The sequence below is a fragment of the Penicillium canescens genome (assembly GCF_028828765.1).
Source record: "Penicillium canescens strain IBT 15451 chromosome Unknown utg000010l_segment0_segment0, whole genome shotgun sequence".
NCBI classification, from domain to species: Eukaryota; Fungi; Ascomycota; class Eurotiomycetes; order Eurotiales; family Aspergillaceae; genus Penicillium; species Penicillium canescens.
In genome coordinates, this window is record NW_026703972.1 from 3,794,018 (window position 1) to 3,814,722 (window position 20,705).

The window sequence follows — 20,705 nt, forward strand, 5'->3', positions numbered from 1 at the left end:
AAACCTTTGCCTCGGTTGTCAAGCCAATGAGCTACAAAGCCCTCTTCGCAATCGGAGCGGCCCTGGACTTCGAGATCGAGCAAATGGATGTCAAAACCGCATTCTTGTACGGACATATAGACCACGAGATCTACGTCGAACAGCCCCATCACATGACGGATGGCACCCCAAGGGTTTGCAAGCTTCGAAAAGCCCTCTATGGATTAAAGCAGGCTCCTCGCATCTGGTACCAGACCCTCACGAACTTCCTGCGCAGTCTTGGCTTCGAGCCAATCACCGCCGATCTTGGTATCTTCGTTCGGAGCAATATGTACATCGCGGTATATGTTGATGATCTCCTGATCGTGGGTCCGAGTATCGCAGAGATCAAGAAGATCAAGCGGAGCCTAAGGAACCGTTTTCAGATGACAGATCTGGGCCCATGCAGCTACTACCTTGGGATATCCATCCAGCGAGACCGCCAAAACAGGAAACTGTCCCTCAGTCAAGAAGCATACATTGACAAGGTTGCTCATCAATTTGATATCGGCAACTGCGCTCCCATCGGCACGCCGATAGAAACCTCACCGCTTCCAGAGAACAGTCCAGACTACACGTGCCCTCCAGATCAGAGGACCTCTTACCAACGCATGGTCGGATCTCTGATGTACATCATGCTTGGAACCAGGGGGGACATCGCGTATGCAGTCTCTGTGGCGAGTAGGTCACTGGCAAATCCTGGGCCCCAACACATAAAACTCGCTCAACGCATCCTGCGGTACCTCAAAGGAACCAAGAGCCTCAGACTCGCGTACAAGGGTCAGCCTCAGAAACTGAAAGGCTTCACAGATGCAGATTGGGGAGGATGTCGTGACACGAGACGATCAACAGTTGGGTATCTCTTCAACATTGGAAGTGGGGCCATCAGTTGGCAATCGAAACGCCAGGGCGTCGTTGCCCTCTCAACGTGCGAAGCCGAATTTCTAGGGCAGACACAAGCCACCAAAGAAGCAGTCTGGTTGAGAAGGCTTCTCAACGAATTGAATATGAATCAAGGATTAAACGCCACGATCATCTGCGGGGATAACCAAGGGGCCATTGCGCTCTCCTCGAACCCACAATACCACTCTCGCACAAAACATATGGAAATCCAACGCAAGTGGCAGGGAGAGGTCCAAGACAACGGAACAGTGAAGCTCAAATATATCCCAACCACAGAACAAATTGCTGATGGGTTCACCAAACCCCTTGCTCGGGAAAGATTTGAGTGGTTTCGGAAAGGGCTTGGCGTTGAGTGATTGCTGCACCGTATTTGTATTGAACAAGACTAAGGCGCAGGTACCCTTTCCTTCCTTTCTTCTCAAATGAAGTTTTTGAAGGTTTTAATGGGACCCGTCACAACCGCGATCACATAGTCACTGACACCATTAGTGATGGTGGCCATCGAGTGGGAGTGTTGAGTATCACGGTGGTCAAAGCTTATGGCAGGACTAGCGATGGACATTTAAATAGACGGGGTTCCCACTTTTGATAGTACACTCAACAAGAACACTACAACTACCTATTTCAACACCTATATACGTTTACATCGGGAAACATGTCTGTGGGGAATGGGCCTACAATGATGACGATCAGCGCCAGTGGCACCGTGCTGTAAGGAAAATCGCTTCTGTTTCACGGGACGGGATTTTGATGATGTAATGAGCCACTCCATCTGAAATAGTTTTGGGAGCTTGAGCAGTGATGCCAACAAAAACAACTTCTTACTTTGGATTTTTGATGGAAAACGTGGCGCGGGGGACCTTGGGTCTGGTGCTGCCTACTCGCAAGGCCTCATCACCGAGGTTAACCCGACCTGCCCGTAATCGTATCAATAACCCAATCTCGTAGGTGGGTCCAGCCGCCCCTTATAGTTTTTGAGCCATTGAAACGAAACACTAGTGAGAAGACTGCTGATCGCGCCGCACTCGGCTGGTTCCTGACCCCTTGACGAAAATTTTTGGTGATCAAGATCCATTGGCGTACCCCTTCATGGAACGTTTACGAAACCTAGCAGAGAGGCAGCAACGTTTCCAGTTTTATTTAGCATTATCGAAAATAGCCCAGCATCCATCTGCCCATGATCTACATGCCTTCCGGCTATAGTATTGATGTCTATATTGGGGTAACGGTACGAATGCGACTGGTAGTTTGTCGCCCCCGGGCCTCCAACCTCATATCAGGTAGAGATTTTGTTACTCTCAGAATATAAACGGCATGATTTCCTCCTCCCTCAGGATCGAATGGACTCCGATTTGTACAGGAGAGTGTCTAGCACAGCAAGTGTCTACAATCAGATCAGAACCTGACCTTCAAGTCGTTCACCAAATTCCAAATTTATCGAAACCACTATGTTGCGAAAACTCAACGTCGCCACAGACGACATCCCTAGAACGAAGTTCAGGCTTCATATTGCCATAGGCTCATTGGTCGCATTAACATTCATCCTGATCATTGCCCGAGTGGCCGACAGCGGAACACCACGTGCCCGAACCAATACTTGGGGTATTGCAGTGGTAAGCCTGCCCAAAATACGAGATGAGACCGCATTGCCGATTCTTAAACTGATATAATTCGTACTAGTGCGTAAAATCAGCCGTTTTCATGGCGTACCAGATTTGTACCGGCCATGTTGACCGTCTTAAAAAATGGCACAGCACAAAAGTCAATGTTGTTTTGAATGTGATAGATACGGTTTTCTGGTTTGCGCTTTTCATCATCTCGATTCTCGGTGCTGCGGCCTCACGCAGTACCTCAAGCCGTGTGTTGGGGGTGATTGTTATTCTTCTGACTATTGTTTTGTGGTAAGTGTTCTAAAAATCGTAATGTGTTTTGAGCTAACCGCTTGTTTGTACAGCCCAATGGTTGCCTTTTTCACCTTCATATGCATGTGTGAGCGGCGTTATTTCAAGCAACATGGGACACTGCCAGGAGAAGCGGCGAAATATCCTAGCGGTGTCTAGGCGAGCATGCAGGGTAGACGGGTAAAACACACGGCTCTTTGCAAAAGGCAGACTAGATTTTGTACCACATGGAGTAGTGTCAGTGTTTAGAAGACTAACCGCACTATTCAGGCATGCTTCAGTTGACTAAATAATAATCTTATCTACATAAGTTTATGCATTTTACCGACTGTTCCGCACATGTAGCAGATTAGTTCAAACGTTCTTAAGCCATCATAGGCAATGTGGTAGTCTTGACCTATGTCCAGAGAACATGCAAACGGTCGCCCTTACCACCGCACCGAAGTAAATCCAATTGCAGATTTCTACGCACTTTTTACTATCCCTTTACTATTACCATCGCCCCAATGCCCTGGCTGATAGACAGATTATTAGAGCATAGTTCTGTAGTATCGTGGGATATAGAGTACGGAATTGGTTACTAGTGACATCATTCATAGTTATACAAGGGCATTGGAGAAATAGAAATAGCTCGTCAACAATGCTTGCAAGCTTGTTATCCTTTTTGTCGGACTTGAACGTTAAGCTGCGGTAATGTGGTGGGCTCATAGACGCAGCAAGCGAATTGTATAAACACAAATAACTCCAGATTTCTTGCGAAACATCGTACCCCGCAGGTGAGGACGATTGGGGTGGCAAACAATTAGGAGGATGTTATTCAAGGTAGCGCGGAGTATGGTACGATACAATATTCTAGCCTGCAACCTAGTGCTATCGTTATTCTCTGCTATGCGATATTACGGAGCCTTACAGGCTATCTCTAAACCTTCTCCACAGCTAGCGCCGGCTCTGAGCTAGATACTTTGTGTGGTGTATGGGGAAATTACTTAAGGAAGGCAGAATGAAGCTGTTGTCGGAAAGTTTCAACGAACCGCAAGTGGAGGTTAGAATGGTTCAGATTGCATGAAAAAGGAAAGATTCTCTAGAGCCTAGATCTAGCTTCAATACATAGAAACTATATGGCTGGAAGCTACTATCCGGTAAAAAGAGATCAAACAAAGGGACTGTTGACTACTTACTGACTTCTAGCGACTTCTAAAAGCCGGCAGCTGTATCATCCACACACACGTAGCCTGGGCCAGATGCTTCCGCTGGCTGGTTCACTATTCCCCTCCCGCTTGATGCTCGGTTATATATATTGCGGGGCCGATCCCTCAGCTGTTTACATAGGCTAGCTGCTATGTTGTCACATTGTGCCGTGACCCTCAAAAGGATTTCTGGTTGCTCTTTTGAGTTACTCACAAGGAGCGTTACTAGCTAATGTGTAAGGGGCTATTCTTGAATCTCATAACACCAAGTGTTTGAGATCACGTAGTCCTCCTATGTTTTAGTATGAAGCCCGGTTAGCTGACTCCGCGGCGCGCCAGGACGCCAGGAATCGTACTCGTTTGCATAGCCACATACGGCCCCTGGAAGTCGTCGGGTTAAACCAAAAGGATACAACCGGTATGACGGCGAAGCGGGGTAGTAACTACCTTCCCCGCGAGTCCCCAGGATGTAGATAGTTTTCCACTCTAGGAGGGGTTACCACGGAGAGTATTTGCTTTTCGCAACAGGAGCCGTCGGGGATGAATAGTGATATTGCATATTGGATACTAGCCACTTGGGAGTGTACTGTGGACGCTTCTGATGGCACAGAATCTTGAGCAGGAAGCGACACCCATGCCGCTTTCAACCACTGACAGGATCCCACGGGCGGATTACGCCACGAATTGACTGACCCGCCTTCGTGCCGATGGTTTCAGCATGAAAGCGAGTAATCATGAACTTCATCGTGGGTGGCATGGTTGTATTGGGCGAGGGCGTGCCCTGACGCTCCTCTTTAAACAGTAACATCGTCCGATACTGCGAGCTTGGCAGGTTTGGCCACTTGAACAAGGAAGTAGACACATTCTTGGCTGCAACCTAGGATCAATTATTACATGATCAAACCAAGCCGTACACAAGGTTACATCGGCAATGCTATCGCGGCCGTCGTAATACCTAGCCACCAGGTGCCCACAATGGCCTGTATAAATACGGACCTCCAAGCCTGTGATGACACTCCCTCACATCCATTGCACCTCAGCTTGCGAAATTACCACACTGGCTAGCACCGCAAGATCCCAAGCTCCTGAAAGACAATACGGAAGTGCAGCCGATCCAGGCCCAACATGCGCATCATCCCCGGCACCAAGGGCCTCTATAAACTTGCTCTCTGCTCGACGCTATTGCCGCTTGGAGCATTTTCATCGACGGCGTCACCCCAGAGCTCGGTCTCTAACCACGCTACGAACCTGAGTGAGGCACTTCCTCCGTACCGGAATGCATCCTTGTGTGTTAAAGAGAGGGTCGAAGACCTCCTGAGTCGAATGACTCTCGAGGAGAAAGCTGGGCAAATGTTCCAGCTGCAAATCTTCATGGGTCCTAATGGTACATTTGACCCTGGTGACCCTTCTCGACGACGAGGCAGCACCGTTGACAGGGTTACCAAGAAGTTTATGACCCATTTCAACGTGGCCTTCGCCACTGAGGAAACGAAAGCCAACGCAGAGTTTGTCAATCGTCTTCAGGAACTAGCAATGGAGACGCGTCTTGGAATTCCAGTCACGCTTTCAACCGACCCTCGCCACGCGTTTCAAGAGAATGTGGCTGCTGGCTTCTCCGCCGGCACTTTTTCGCAGTGGCCGGAGCCCATCGGACTTGCAGCCATAAGAGATGTGGACTTGGTTCGGAAATTTGGGGAAATTGCCCGTGAGGAGTACATTGCTATGGGTATTCGAGTTGCGCTACACCCACAGGTTGACGTGACGACAGAGCCACGATGGTCCCGTACCAACCACGGCTTTGGTGAGGATGCCCATTTAACTGCGGAGCTTGTAGAAGCTTACATCCAGGGCTTCCAGGGCCGTGGCAACTTCGGAGCTCACTCGGTTAGCACTGTCACAAAGCATTTTCCGGGCGGCGGTCCAGCAGAAAGCGGGGAAGATTCGCACTTCAGTTACGGAAAGAACTCATCCTATCCCGGTAACAACTTTGAGTATCATCTGATCCCATTCAAAGCCGCGATTGCAGCGGGTACTCGACAGATCATGCCTTATTACTCAAGACCTCAGGGTACTCAATACGACTCCGTTGGATGGGCCTTTCAACGACAAGTCGTTACTGAGCTTCTTCGGGAAGAACTAGGTTTTGATGGTATTGTACTCACCGACTGGAGCATCATTACTGGCTCGAGTGCCACCGGTGAGCTTATACCCCCAAGGGCGTGGGGTGTCGAGAACCTGACTGAACTTGAACGCGCTGCCTTGGTCCTCGATGCAGGTTGTGATCAGATTGGAGGTGAAGAGCGCCCTGATATCATCATCGAGCTTGTTAGGCGTGGTATTGTGCCAGAAAAGCGCATTGATCAGTCTGTCCGCCGTTTACTTCGAGAGAAGTTCCTCCTCGGCCTTTTTGAAAACCCCTTCCTCGATGTTGACATGTCGGAGAAAATGGTCGGCAATGCCTACTTCAAAAAATTAGGCGAAGAGGCCCAGCGCCGAGCGTGTACTTTACTCACCAACAAAGGCTCGATCTTACCACTTCAACCTGGCCCCGAGACCAAGTTTTTCATTGAGGGTTTCAACGTTACATATATGGATAAGCGTCATCTTACCGTTGTGGAGACACCTGAAGAAGCCGACTACGCTCTTCTCCGTCTTGAAGCTCCCTATGAGCCGCGAAACGGCACGGTCGAGAGGAATTTCCACGCGGGGTCCCTGGCGTACCCTCCAAGCGAGCAGAAGCGTCAGGCAGCGATTTACGAAAGCGTCCCAACCATTGTTGACATGCTCCTTGACCGACCCGCCATTATACCTGAAGTCGTCGAAGGTGCCTCGGCGCTTCTCGGCAGCTATGGCAGCAGCCCCGATGCGTTCCTAGATATTGTCCTTGGCATTGCCTCACCCGGGGGCAAACTTCCGTTTGACCTACCCCGATCGATGGAGGCTGTGAAAGCGAGCATGGAGGACGTGCCGTTTGATACTCGGGACCCGGTGTTCAAGTTTGGCCATGGTCTGAGCTATTCTACCGCCTGTTGCCCCAAACCTACATAGACTATTAAGCCTCGAGAATACCAAAACCTGATACATAAGCGTTCTGAATCGGAAACAAGCAGTAGTCTTCTGTAGCGCTCGTGAGTTGTTTCGAGTCCGATCGCAGTTCTGCCCCGCGGCTCAGATTCAATCCCGGAGAGGAGACAAACCTCCCCGACTCAAGAAGGTCGGCAAAGTTCCGAAGCTCTCATGGAGTCAAATGCCTTGGCATTGGCCCGATGATACTCGGACCATCCCACAGCCCCAAGAGGTCCCTTCTCTTTTCTCTTCAACCACACCACCACTTCACAATACCATCTGCGGGTATTCCCATAGCCATCTTAGCGCAACTTACAATCAAGAAAGAAAAAAATACAAAAATGTCTGCGCAGCAAGCAACACATGGTAAGCCGCATTTCAGAATATCAAGATCATTGACAATGACACTGACTGACTCATAGCAACCCTTGATGTGTTTTCGAAACAGAGATGGGTTACGTGGTGTTCCTTTCCGCAAAGCTACTGATCGAAGGTTAGATTTCAAGGCAATCCAGTTGCCGTAGTCACAATCAACAACGATTGCCAACTCTCCCACGACCAGAAGCAGAGGATCGCAAAAGAGTTCAACTACACAGAAACGGTTTACTTGTATGCGCGGGGCGAGAACCCTCGAGTGGAAATATTCACCCCTATCGACGAGATGGCATTCGCCGGCCACCCAATTATCGGCACAGGCCACCTACTTTTCCAGGGATCGGCGGCTGATCCGGCTACGCAAGTGTCGAACTTGACGATTACGACCAAGGCTGGGCCTGTTGCACTTGCTTACGACCGAGCAAACCTGCTTGTGCATGCCACTGTACCACAGAACTTTCACGTTCATCAACAAGAAGCTACTCTGGATCAGATCCGTGCCGTGCAGGCGGGTATGGATGCGGCCTCGGATTTATTTGCTGTGAAACACACACATCCTGTGGTATCCATGGTAAGCGGGGTAACATACGCTCTGGTGGATCTTACGAGAAGACATGATATATTCGCCGGAATTGTTCCTGGAGCGAGCCCTACCCTGAACCTTGACGAAGGATGGTCGCCGTCCTTCACGGGTGTCATGTATTATCGCCTACTGGATTCGCACTTGGAAGCCGCCAGTGGTATGATGCATTGGAACCTTCGTGTCCGTATGGTTGCAATCAATTTGGAAGATCCTGCTTGTGGGAGTGGGGGATGCTCTCTGAGTTCTTACCTCGCGCTGTCAAAGGGAGATCAAAGCCGAAAGCATCGATTCAACATTAGCCAGGGCTCAGAGATGGGGAGGGATAGTCAAATCGTTGTTGATGTTTATTTGGATGAAGAAGGACGTCAGTTGTCTCAGTTAAGGCTTGCAGGTCAGGCAACAGTGGTTACGGAGGGCAGGATCTTTTTGAGTTGAAGGCGTGTGCTCACGGGTAGGACTGTTCGCGGTTTTGTATAATCATGGTTTCAATTCCAAGCTTGAGTTCTAGGAAGGTCAAATAGAATTTATCAAAACTTTCAGGCGTTACGAACTAATTCATGAGGCGCGACTTGGCGTGTGGCGCAGGCAGCCCATATAAATTCCACCACCATTGAACAGACTGTGAGTTGGATCAGATATGTAACTACGTATATGCCACTCTTCATCGGCAGAGACTTTGTTGGGGTTTATTACGACCAGAATCTGGACCAGTAGGTTTGAAGAAGGTCTTAAAATAAGTATATCTATAATATAAAAATACATTTAGATTGGGAATAGAATTTTTAGCACTTATATTTAGTACGGGTAAATACTAATATCTTTTTTTTAGCCTGATAGGCCATTTTCCGGCCAGCTCACACGGCACATTCTGCATCATACGTAAATCTTAATAGCAATTTTTCCTCTAAGGCACTATCGTAATGTAATAACCACCTTCATCTGTGAAAAATGTTGTCTTGCATATATCTGTGCGTCTACTCCCCAACCAACAAAATTTCAAGAGCAGAGAAAAACCCTATGCTTACTTGGAATGCGAGATACCTCTATATTACAAGGCCAAATACCTAGATCCAGACTATATAAAGGCTTGTTTGCTGAGATATTGAAAGATAATTTTGTATAGGATGCATAGGCCGCGAATCACTATGGACACGCGGATTACAGGTGAAGTATGTTAAGGTGGACATGGCGACATTCCCATCCTCATCATTTACTTACCTCGCATTGATTCCCTAGCATACGATCAAGGTTTGCTCGCATACATCTAGTAGAAGGCATTTGAGCCAGGTAATTGTCCGCAGCATCGTTCTTATATAGCCAGCAACCGTTTAATGCGCTTGGCTAACTCGTTGTCATTGAGACGCTCGATAAGCATATTAATAGCCGCACTTCCATGATCAGCCATCAGACATCCGTAGTCCCAGACTTGCTGCCGCAGTAGAGCAATAGCGCGATCATAATTTAGTTTGTCGCCGGAGGAGCCCTCAACTCTCTGCCCATGTACACTCGGAGACTCTAACAGAAACCGAACTATCTCCGTGTCTGAATGCATAACATCCAGAGCGCAGAGCGCCACATGGAACGCAGTCACGCCGTCATGGTTCTTCTGCGCGGGATCCGCACCGGCCTCCACGAGAATGCGCACCATCTCACAACACACAGTATCGGACTCGGTGATGCGGACGGAACATAGATCATGGAGGGCCGTGTTACCATTGCTGTCCAGCGCTCCAGTTGGAGACCGATCACTCTCGATGATCAGAACAAAAAATTTTCAGCGGGGTTTCATCAGTGCCTTCGCTTCCCCGGGCGGCTTTCCACAGTTTCATCTTGATGTGCTCCTCCGGCCAGCCGTGCGGAATTCCCTCGAGAAGGTACGGGATATAGATGTTTCCTCTCCACAGAGAGTGCCATCCCGAGCGGACTGTCTCCCCAGTGATCCCTTGCAGCAGGATCCAGTCCCGCCTTTATCAATAGGTCGACGAAAGACGGCTCGGCCATCTATTGGATGGCGTTGTGCAGTGGTGTTTGACCGAAAATATCAGCTGCCATAACATTTGCACCAGACTTCAGAAGGTAACGGATAAAATTTTCGTTCTCATGCTGGACGGCCTCGTGTAGTAACGTGCTACCATTCAATGCAGGTAATGATATGTCCCCTCCCATTTCGAGCATTCGATCGATCAAAAGCTTGGCGATGGCCCCATGGCGGCCCCAAAGCGCGCTGTGGACAGGATAATGTCTGCGCGGATCAGGAATCGTAGGATCAGCGCCCATTTCTAGGAATACTTCCACCGCGCCCATATTACCGCAGTAAGCGGCGCTCGATAACGGTGTGGAGCCGGTGTCATCAGGGTGGAAGGGATCTCCTCCGGCCGATCGAGTAGCATGAATAAGGCGCTGAAGCAATGATTTCTATCCGCGTCCTGATGCAGACATAACCGCTGATTGCCCTCGCGAATCCGACACCAGGATACCCGTGCCGCAGTCGAGCAGGTACTCGGCAATATGCTCGTGGCCTTGCGACCAAGCGATCTGTAGTGGGGTGCCCAGCCCTTCAAACCTTGCCTCGACTGGTGCGCCAGCATCGATCAGTGCTCGAGTAATCGCCAGATTCCCGGTGGCGGCCACAAGGTGCAGCAGTGGGTAATACCTCGCAATTAGTCTGTCTAGTGTATCTTCGGAGAGCAGTCTTAGACATAGTGAGTCGTATTTGAATCTTGTGAGCATGTAATGAATGATCGGGTCGGGTTTCCATTTCGCCGCACAGGACCAGACTCGGTGATTGAATACAGCAGCTGGTATCGTGCGGAGGGGTTTAATCCAATCAACTGTGGCATAGCGGGTTGTCAATAGGTTATCCGGCGAGAGAGCGAGATCACATAGTCGGGGTGTCAACGCCCTAGCTACTGTTCTGCTGGTTTGGACTATCGAATTGGGGGTTCCTTTGTTCAGATACGTTGAGACTATCATGATGATCTCGAAGGGGAGATTCGGACACCCCATTGTCTTGATGTGACTCGGGCGGGGAGGAGAAGAAAAGTTCAGTCAGGTGGTTAGACACGAAAGGGAGCACTCGAACTGAACTAGTTTTGGCCGGAGTCACATCTCGTATACGAGGAGCCATCAGCGGCTTTGAATGGGAAAATGGGGGCTGAATATCGGCAATTAATTGGCGCTTTGTGACCAGACGGCCTTTCTCTGATGTTTACTTATATGTTGATCAGTTTGCATTGCACCTACCGAGTAAATCCACCAAGTACTGAGGGGCTGACGATTTTGGTTGCCGTGAAAAGCGGGGAATGATGCCCACCTGGAGTAGGGATTATGTTGTAAGATACACATCCTTAGCTCGCCATAATCAATTTGTTTGCTCAATCACCCTAGAGTAAGTTTACATATAGAATATGAGGACCTGTGAAAATGACGCCGAAAATGACCACTTTTGACGCCAGAAACGGCTTCCTTTCCACCCATAACTTTGGATGTCCAGCCGCCCCTTGACCGCCCACTGCCCCGTAACACCACTATTCTGCACCCACCTAACACCGTTAGTCATCCTCCGGTCCTGATGTTGACTCTCGACTTGCACGGTTGGTCCCCTCGTTTCCACTGGCGACCAAGACGACGCCGAAAATGGCTCCCCTTCAGCTGAATCTAAGTCCCCTCCCTTTTCGCCCAGTTTATTTGCGCGCCTATAAGATGCTTCGCCTTCCCTCCCTTCCGGTGTCCTTGCACCTCCCATTCTCTCATCCTCATTGTCCACGCCTCAAGCCGATCTTGACGTTGTCGTTTCCCATACCACGAATTTTCCACCCTGGTCTTTGTATCTGACCTCCTCCATGGCACCTACGCCTGTACAGCCGGCTCAAACTGATGAGCACCAATACTGGACCGATCCCATTCTTTGCGAGGAAACTCGAGCCAGACTGGAACATTTTCGCAGTCTTGGATGGCTCCCTCAAACTTTAAGCCAAAGACCTTAGAAGGCATCGCTGTCGTCGAACGTTATTGGCGAAAGTGAGTGTTCACTTGGTAAAGTTGTGACTGAGAATAACACGGGAATAGATATTGCATTCAATCGAATGAGGATTATGTGGACTTTCTTCTTTTGGAGGATCAGACGATCTACATGAACTTTTTTGATTGGATGTTTAAAACATCACGAAAGAAACTGCTTCAGTCATATGATGAATACTGGCGACGCCTTTGTCAATACTTCGAGCTATTCGCCCGTCGCCGCGTCGGTGAGAATGCCCGTCAACAGATGCGACGAGTAAGTTATATCCTGTCTGTTCCTAAACAGAGTATGCTTACCTTGGAAAAGTTTCTCGAAGGTGTATTCCCAGCCGAGCGCAAAATTCCCCGACGAACAAAGGACAAAAATACTCTAGATGTGGATGCTTTTGGCGTGATTTACCGGCATCACTGGGTCCATTCGAGGTTCTTTCGTCACGGGAGCATGATTGTTCAGTTTGCTACAGTCCAGCTCTGGTCCGCCATTACAGGCACGCGACCTGGCGTCTTGCTTCCTCAAGACACCTTGTCGCCTGGCAATCCAGTTTTGGGCAAACGCAAACGGGATGACACCTTCCAGAGTGATCTTCCAAAGCACATTTCCTTGAAAGATCTTCCGGACTCGGTCTGCTATCGCGATATCGAACTTTTCTACCTGAAAGACCTTCAAAGTAAACGTGATGTCCTCTGTGCCATCATCGAGTTTCGCAATCTCAAAGGTCGACCGGAAGGCGCTGACGGGTAAGCTGAAATTTTGATTCGAATTTCTCATGAACCAACTTCGATACTGATCTTGCCAACAGAACCAAATTCTTCATGCACGGCGATTATCAACTGGCATATTGCCCGATATCTCAGATCATTGCGTTCGCTTTCCGCGATGGAGCTTTTGCCAATGCCGACCTCACACCAGAGCTCATTTGGCGGCTACGAGTTCCAAGAGGCAGTTCATCTCTTCCCCTCCGGTGGAAGCCCGAGGTTCTTATTGTGCCTCTCCTTCGACGTCTTGAACGTACTCCATACGGCTACAGACTCGATGGGTCTTTGCCAATGACCTATGATTCAAGTCGGCAGGCGCTCAAGGAGTTGGGTCGAGATGCTAGATTTGAAGACGATATTGGGCATTACAACTACCGCCGCTGGACGGCAAATGAAGTCAACAGTAAGTCACTTGCTGAACGCGATATGATGAATTCATTTTCGTACGATAGATGGGGTCACTTGCAACGGAGCTGACTATCTACTCGCAGAAAATTTTACCAGCCAGGAGCGACAAAGGGTGCTCGGGCAGTCTGGTGACGCGGTGTTTGAAAAGCATTACCAATCACAATTTATTGCGCGCGACCTTCAGCATGTCGTTCTTCTTCGGCCCTCCCAAGAAGGTCTGGTACGCTTCGCTGGGAGCATGCTTAGGAAGAGAGATTTATCGGCACCATCTGATCTTACCGAAGCTCATAAACGTGCTATTTGCCAAAACCCTGAAATTCTGCAACTGAGACGTGAGAAAAGAGAGCTTATGGCGGAGATGCGGTCCATGGCTGGCACAATCAAGAACGCCCGTGAGACCTTTCCACACCTCTTCCAAAGGCATGAGACTGTCAAAAAAGACCTGGCCAAACTTCCGAATACATTGGCGATCGAAACTCGCGAGACAGCCAGAAAGGACTATTTTAATAATGCTCCCGTGATTGAAGTTGACCGACAGATCAAGCAAATGCTTCTCGGCGAATCTGATGTTGAGGAACGCGATGCTGATAGTTCCGCTGAAGAAGACTGGGAGCTCCCTATCCCGGACGACGTATTTCCTGAACGAGCTCGGCTTGTGGAGAACTTTTACGGTCCTGACGCAGAAGACTTCCATGTGGACAAATTACTTACTCGACGCATTCAGGTTACCAAGGACATGGTTGCGCTTCTGCTGCTTTGCGAGCTGAGCAGGCGAGGAAACCGTGTTAATTGGGATCTCGATGAAGAGGCAAACATACCTATTGAACAGGCCGAGCAACTGGCGTCTGATGATGATACGCAAATATGTCCAACAGATGTTTGCATCATCTGCTTTGGTGAATCTCGTCGCTCGGCGTCGAACCCTCCTCCGCATAAATTTCCTTCAAAGCGACTGGACTCACTTCGTCGTCATCTCATCGACTCTCATCTGCTTCATGCACACGACGGGATCAGCTGCAACTGGGAAGCATGTCGCACTCTTCCCAAGTTTGCCAAAATCACCGAATTTTTAGCCCATGCCAATAAAGAACACAAATATGATATCAATATTAAACTATGTCATCTCACCGAAAGGCCACGGGTCAGCCAGGGTGACGGTTCTTCCAGGGAAACATCTATGGAATCAGAGAAATGGCAAGGCACTGAAACTCCCGCCTCCTCTGTCGATTTTGATATGACAAACATTGATCCTCGATTGATGAGACCCGGCCCTATCACCGTTGTGAAGCCATCAGCCTGCCCGTCAAAAACCGACATTTCCGCCTCCTCTTCTGGATGCCCAGTGACGACCACTGACTTGAATTCGGCGGAGATTTCTGCACGGCGAGTGACGAGGGGAACAGCAAAGGCGGCAAATATAGAACCTGGTCCTAAGCTGGAATCTTCATCACAGCATGCGACGCGCTCGTCTCGAAAAATTCGGCGCCCAGAAGAGCAGCCTGGGGGGCAGCAGAAGGGTAAAGGACGGCCAGGCAAATCGAAAGCGTATAGTGTTAGATATACGCCACGTCGGTCAAAGCGATTACGAGCCCAGTGATTTGTGGCCTTGGGGTGATTCTTTTTGTTCGTATATCTGGATGCAGTTCAAGAGGTTGATTGTAGACCTTATTTCGGAAGCATTTCTGGCTTAGCAATGATACTAGTGCCAGACTATCGTTTACTTTGAATAGCTACGAACAGTAACTTGCACTCTGACGGCGTTCAAAGATACATATTACTGTACGGAATGATAGTAAGGCGATTGGGTCGAGTCAGGTTACGTAGTAACAATGGCCTTAGGCCCTTCTATGATGTCGGCATTACCTTACGAATACTGCAAGTGACCGGATCTAGTATTGATCCGATGCATCTGATTATGTAACTAAATTGAAGCATAACGTAATTCACAAGCGAGCCGCCACCCCAAGCGAGCCGCCACCCTACCTAAAAACGCGTCGAAAATTAGCATTTAATTTATTCAACCACCTACCATGCCACCAATTCGTACCCAATCGCCCCGAAATCGTACAGAGCAAGAGGGTAGGATCTTATTAGCTATCCAGGCTATTAAGAACAAAGAAATAAGCTCTGTTGCTCACGCTGCTCGGACTTTTGAAGTACCGCGTTCAACTCTACGACCGCCTCTCTGGCTGTACAGAACGAGCTACTGTACGCGCAAATTCACATAAATTGACCGAAATTGAGGAGGAAACACTTCAAAAATGGATTATCTCAATGGATTTACGTGGAGCAGCCCCTCGGCCTTCTACCGTACGAGAAATAGCAGATCTACTACTCGCGGCGCGTGGATCTACCTCCCCTCTTTCGGTCGGCGATAATTGGGTTACAAACTTCGTAAAAAGGCACCCAATCCTATCATCTCGGTTCTCAAAACGATACAATTTCGAGCGTGCGAAGTGTGAAGATCCAAAGATAATTGGAGATTGGTTTTCGCTTGTCCAAAAGACTATACTTCAATATGGTATTGACCCCGACGATATCTATAACTTTGACGAGACCGGTTTTGCTATGGGCTTAATCGCAACCGCGAAGGTTATTACGAGAAGGGAATACTACGGTCGGCGATCGGTTTTACAGCCCGGAAACCGCGCGTGGGTGACTACAATTGAATGTATAAATGCGTCGGGGTGGGCGCTTCCTCCTTGTATCATTTTTAAGGGCAAAGTCTTTATCGAATCTTGGTTCGACGGCCTTCCAGACGATTGGAGACTTGAGGTTAGTCCTAACGGATGGACCTCCGACGAAATTGGACTTCGGTGGCTTCAAAAGCTCTTTATTCCGTCTACTTCTTCGCGTACGAAGGGGAAGTATAGACTTTTGATACTCGACGGCCACGGAAGTCATTTAACCCCGAAATTCGACGAAATTTGCGAGAAAAACAATATTATCGCAATTTGTATGCCTCCGCACTCGTCTCACCTTTTACAGCCTCTTGATATCGGCTGTTTTGCGGTGTTAAAGCGTGGTTACGCTCGGCTTATCGAATCGAAAACGCGTGCTAGAATCAACCACATTGATAAGCTAGACTTCCTCGAAGCCTACCCGTCCGCGCGAATTGAGGCGTTTAAATCGGAGACTATTAAGAATAGCTTTACCGCCGCCGGTTTAGTGCCTTATAGTCCTGATCGAGTGATCTCGAAGCTTAATATTCGCCTTCGAACCCCGACACCCCCGGAGCCAGGGAAGCGAGTGGGATCCAAAAACGCCTTCAAACTACGTACAATTACAAAAGCAAGCTTCCTCAATTAAAGCTTTGCTAAAAGCGCGTTCAAAAAGCCCACCGAGCCCGCTTAACTCCGCGATAAATCAGGTTTTAAAGGCCTGTCAAATCACAATGCAATCGGCAGCTATTCTCGAGAAAGAAGTAGGCGAATTACGCGCTGCAAACGAGACGAAGAAGCGAAAAAGGACTCGGTCTAAAAAGCAAATAGCTTCCGAAGAAGGCCTCTCAGTTTTAGAGGCCTCTACCTTAGTAGCGCAGCCAGAGCAAGCGGTTTTAGCACAAACCCCCCGTGAGGCAGAATCGGCTCCGGCACCTTCACAGCCACGTAAGAGAGCCTTACCAAAGTGCAGTATATGTGGAATTCAGGGTCATAAATTGACTACATGTCCTAATAGAACTAGTTTTTAGCTTATTGAATTTAATGGCGTTTTGGTTGAGAAAAATGCATTTAAAATAAATAGATATAGGTAGGGTGGCGGCTCGCTTGGGGTGGCGGCTCGCTTGGGGTGGCGGCTCGCTTGTGAATTACGTTAAATAGCGTGAACTAGGGGTAATTGAAATACAGAGTCATTGATATCTCCAATGGGTTGGGCACAATACAAGAATTGACATATGAAGCTCTCCCTTACCCATTCATTCCTGGCTTCGGGGCAGAAAAGAACAACTTCCATCCCTCCCGGAAGGAGCACGAGCATGAGAGGTTACCCACCTTCTTTTCTCTTTGAATGATCAAACCGGTCTTGTCTCCAACATGCGCCGGAGTTAGATGAGTCGCATATCCCTGGTCGAAGGCTCTGGCATCATGAACACTGAGAGAGCGCAAGGACGTAGCGTTAAATCGTAGAAAGCTCTCCAGAAAGGCCAGCTCCATATGCATTGAGCACAGTGATAGCTCGCGTAAATTCAGACTTACGCGGCGCAGTATTGCCAAAGCCATCCCACTTTCGACAAGCCGCAGGCATGGGGCGTATCCAACCAGCTCAGTGAGAGCAGTCGTCAAAGACTCCCAATGGAAGCTCTGCCATGGAGAATCAATGCGAGGTTCGAGACAGGTGAGCTGAATGACCTTTAAAGTCAATTTGCGGCCCTTGAGGGCAGCCAATAACAGCTGAATATGGTGCTCATAAGATCTCGGTTGTGTCATACCAAACATCTTGTGGTAATACCTCTCCCAATCCTCGTGGCCCTTCGTGTCACGAAATACCAATACCAATTCTTTCAAGTTAAAGAGGAGATTAAAAGCAAGGTTCATCAAAGTTGAATCTCTTCCTGCTTCTATGATCTCTTGTTGCTCAGCACATGTCCGTCGTATCGTCTTATAAACACGCGTGTATGAAGGGTGATCGCCTGGAATGTATTCCAGTTCGTCCCAGTTCTCACGACCGTACACGTCATCGTAACCTTCGCATACATCGACATAATCGTCAGGAGTGAGGATCTCTATTTTGAAAACATCATAATTTCGTATCTCTAGCTCAAGATTAGTCTTTACTTCCATAGATGATTCGTACCGGGATCCTTACCAGGAATTAGCAACATTGGGGCGACGTATTCAAAGAAGACGATATATCGATGCAAGTTTGATTCCAGAATACTTTCCAACAAGTCGAATCCCTTATTCGAAAATTCAATGCTGATTTTGCAAAATAGGACGGGTAAGCAGACATCCCTCATTCGCCTGCTGGTGAGTGAAAGCTGTTTGATTTCTCGATTGTCAAGACACTTCACAATGCCGAAGAGGGTTTCGGTAGGCAGCAGCTCCATACTATTGAATCTCAGCCGTACCAGATTATTTTAAGAGGGTAAGGAGGTGATGCTTGAGATGCAAACGAAGTGGGCTCCGTGGCCTTTATATAGGTAAGTACATCGTGGTCGATGATTGGCTTCCAAGGAGATGACTAATCATGCTGTTCTCAATCGGACGCGTCGGTGTGGGCATTAACGAAACCAAAAGTGTATCGCAGGACTTGTATCACCTGAAGTACTTACTATAAAAACCTACCCTTGAGCATCTCTTTCATGAGACATAAATTTAAAGTTGACACAACTCTACCAGCGCAGTATTTGGTCCTCTTGGACGTCTCCGATACTACGCTCTCCAATTTTGGTAATCCTACCCTGGGGTGTTCTGAGGCCCCTGAAGATATAGAAACAGTGTCTCCTGGCCTGTGTGATTCGCGAAGAGGAAAAAGACGACCAGATAAATCGAAAGCATCCAATATCCAACCTTCTCCCGTCGATCAATGCGGTTACGAGCTCGGTGATTTGTGGAATTGTGTTCTTGTCATTTTGTTCGTATATTCGGTTGCAATGCTGAATGTCTCAATATACCGTTCTACTTTCAAAAATCCCCCTGACTAAACAATGAAATTCCGTTTCCCTACTTAGAACAAGCTACACTCAGCAACATAGGGATCCAATAGCGATCAAGGTTAAGCACTAGAAATGACGAAAAGGCAATTGGGACAGGTAAAGTCACGTATCACCTAATCAACCATAGTAACAATGGCTTTAGGCTCTTCTATGAGGCTCTGTGTTTCCTTTTCCTAGCATTTGGAACAGAAACAATGCCGCCGTCATTAAAGAACAAATTCCACCCTCCTTGGAGTGAGCACGAACATGAGAGTTTATCAAGCCTCTGTCCTTTTTCAATTGTCAAACCGATTATGTGACCAACATGTAGTGGGGTTAAAGGGGTAAGCCTTCCCTTGTCACTGACTTCGACATTATGAACACCGAGAGATCGCAAGGACTGAGCGTTACATTGTAGGAAGCCCTCTATGAAGGGCAGCTTCATGTAAATTGAGCACAATGTTAGCTCACGTACGTTCAGACTTATGCGACACAATAATGCCAAAGGCAAGGCACTTTCGACAAGCCGTAGGCCCGGGGCGTGTCCCACAAGCTCAGTGAGAGGAATCGTTAGCGAGTCCCAGCTTCCCGACGGAGGGTCATCGGGAGGGTCAAGACAGGTGATCTCAATAGCCTTTAAGGTTATGCTGCAACCCTTGAGAGCAGCCAAGACCAGTTTGATGTGGTGCTCATAAGACCTCTGCTGTGTCATATCATACACCTGTTGGTAATCGGTCTCCCAATCCTCGTCGTCCCGTCTTTGGCGAAATACCAATATCATTTCTTTCAAGTTAGAGAGCAGATTGAAAGCAAGGCTCATCAGGGTCAAACCCCTTCCTGTTTCTATGATCTCTTGCTCCTCGGCACATGTCCGTCGTAGTGTCTTATAGACACGCGTGTATGAAGGAAGATCGCCCGAGAGGTATTCCATTTCATCCCAGTCCTCACTGTTCACGTCATCATAACTCTCGCATGTTTCGACATATGCTTGAGGACTTAGGATTTGTGTTTTGAATAACTCATAATTTCATATCTCTAATTTGACGTCAGGTCATTTCCCACGGATGATTCTCTCAGGGACACTTACCAGGCTTTAGTAACATTGGGGCGATGTACTCGAAGGAGACGATATACCGATGCAAGTTTGATTCCAGAACGCTTTCCAACAAGTCAAAGCCCTCATTCGAAAATTCAATGCTGAGCTTGCGAAATAGGGTGGGTAAGCAGACGTCCCTCATTCGCCTACTGGAAAGGGAAAGCTGTTTGACTTCCCAATTGTCGAGGTACTTCACGATGCCGAAGAGGATTTCGGTAGGAAGCAATTCCATATTGTTCAACCGGTCGATTTCAGCCCGTATTAGAATCTTTCTGAAGAGTCGGGTGTAATGCTCGAGGACAGAAGGAAAGCGGGCCGTGTGGCCTTTGTATAGGCGAGGCTCTCTATATCGGGTCGATGATTGGCTTCCAGGGAGATGACTAAACGTAGTATCCCCAATTGTAACAACAGAACAAAATGGATGTCGTGGGCCTTATGCCGAAAATAACATGGTGACCTGACCAGGACCAGGCTATCTGACACTGCAAACTTGACTTCCACGAGCATGGTTCTTTGCTTAGAATAATTGCCACGAGCATGGTTCTTTGCTTAGAATAATTGGCCCCGGTATAGTATGTCTATTGAGATGCAAGAGCGCCTGTGGACTTCACATGTACCCCCGCGAATCGTAAATGGGAAAACAGAAGAAACAAAGTCCAATGCCGTAGCCACGCCCGAAAACATTTGTACTCCTAAGGAAAACCCAGCCATACATGATCGCACTTTGACGTGCCGCCTCCATCCGGTATCATTACTT

At 48.4% G+C, this 20,705-nt stretch overlaps 6 protein-coding genes across 6 annotated transcripts; 4 read left to right on the forward strand and 2 right to left on the reverse strand.

Annotated features, from left to right (window-relative positions):
- Positions 1-2,369: 2,369 nt before the first annotated feature.
- On the forward strand, positions 2,370-2,981 carry N7446_012604 (uncharacterized protein; the record flags this gene model as incomplete). Its single annotated transcript, XM_058521346.1, has 3 exons — positions 2,370-2,534; positions 2,602-2,822; positions 2,876-2,981. 3 exons carry the CDS (start codon positions 2,370-2,372, stop codon positions 2,979-2,981), a joined length of 492 nt encoding a protein of 163 aa, XP_058366712.1.
- Positions 2,982-5,134: 2,153 nt separating this feature from the next.
- On the forward strand, positions 5,135-7,057 carry N7446_012605 (glycoside hydrolase family 3 protein; the record flags this gene model as incomplete). Its single annotated transcript, XM_058521347.1, has 1 exon — positions 5,135-7,057. One exon carries the CDS (start codon positions 5,135-5,137, stop codon positions 7,055-7,057), a length of 1,923 nt encoding a protein of 640 aa, XP_058366713.1.
- A 359-nt stretch (positions 7,058-7,416) lies between these two features.
- N7446_012606 (PhzF family phenazine biosynthesis protein) lies at positions 7,417-8,468 on the forward strand (the record flags this gene model as incomplete). The annotated part of the gene is made up of 3 exons (XM_058521348.1): positions 7,417-7,441; positions 7,498-7,534; positions 7,574-8,468. 3 exons carry the CDS (start codon positions 7,417-7,419, stop codon positions 8,466-8,468), a joined length of 957 nt encoding a protein of 318 aa, XP_058366714.1.
- An 874-nt stretch (positions 8,469-9,342) lies between these two features.
- N7446_012607 (uncharacterized protein) lies at positions 9,343-9,681 on the reverse strand (the record flags this gene model as incomplete). Its single annotated transcript, XM_058521349.1, has 1 exon — positions 9,343-9,681. The coding sequence occupies one exon, from the start codon at positions 9,679-9,681 to the stop codon at positions 9,343-9,345; it is 339 nt and encodes a 112-aa protein (XP_058366715.1).
- Positions 9,682-10,034: 353 nt separating this feature from the next.
- Positions 10,035-11,039, reverse strand: N7446_012608 (ankyrin repeat domain-containing protein; the record flags this gene model as incomplete). Its single annotated transcript, XM_058521350.1, has 2 exons — positions 10,035-10,448; positions 10,503-11,039. The coding sequence occupies 2 exons, from the start codon at positions 11,037-11,039 to the stop codon at positions 10,035-10,037; spliced, it is 951 nt and encodes a 316-aa protein (XP_058366716.1).
- Positions 11,040-11,985: 946 nt separating this feature from the next.
- N7446_012609 (uncharacterized protein) lies at positions 11,986-14,455 on the forward strand (the record flags this gene model as incomplete). The annotated part of the gene is made up of 6 exons (XM_058521351.1): positions 11,986-12,053; positions 12,102-12,309; positions 12,361-12,791; positions 12,854-13,212; positions 13,301-14,358; positions 14,405-14,455. The coding sequence occupies 6 exons, from the start codon at positions 11,986-11,988 to the stop codon at positions 14,453-14,455; spliced, it is 2,175 nt and encodes a 724-aa protein (XP_058366717.1).
- Positions 14,456-20,705: the final 6,250 nt, after the last annotated feature.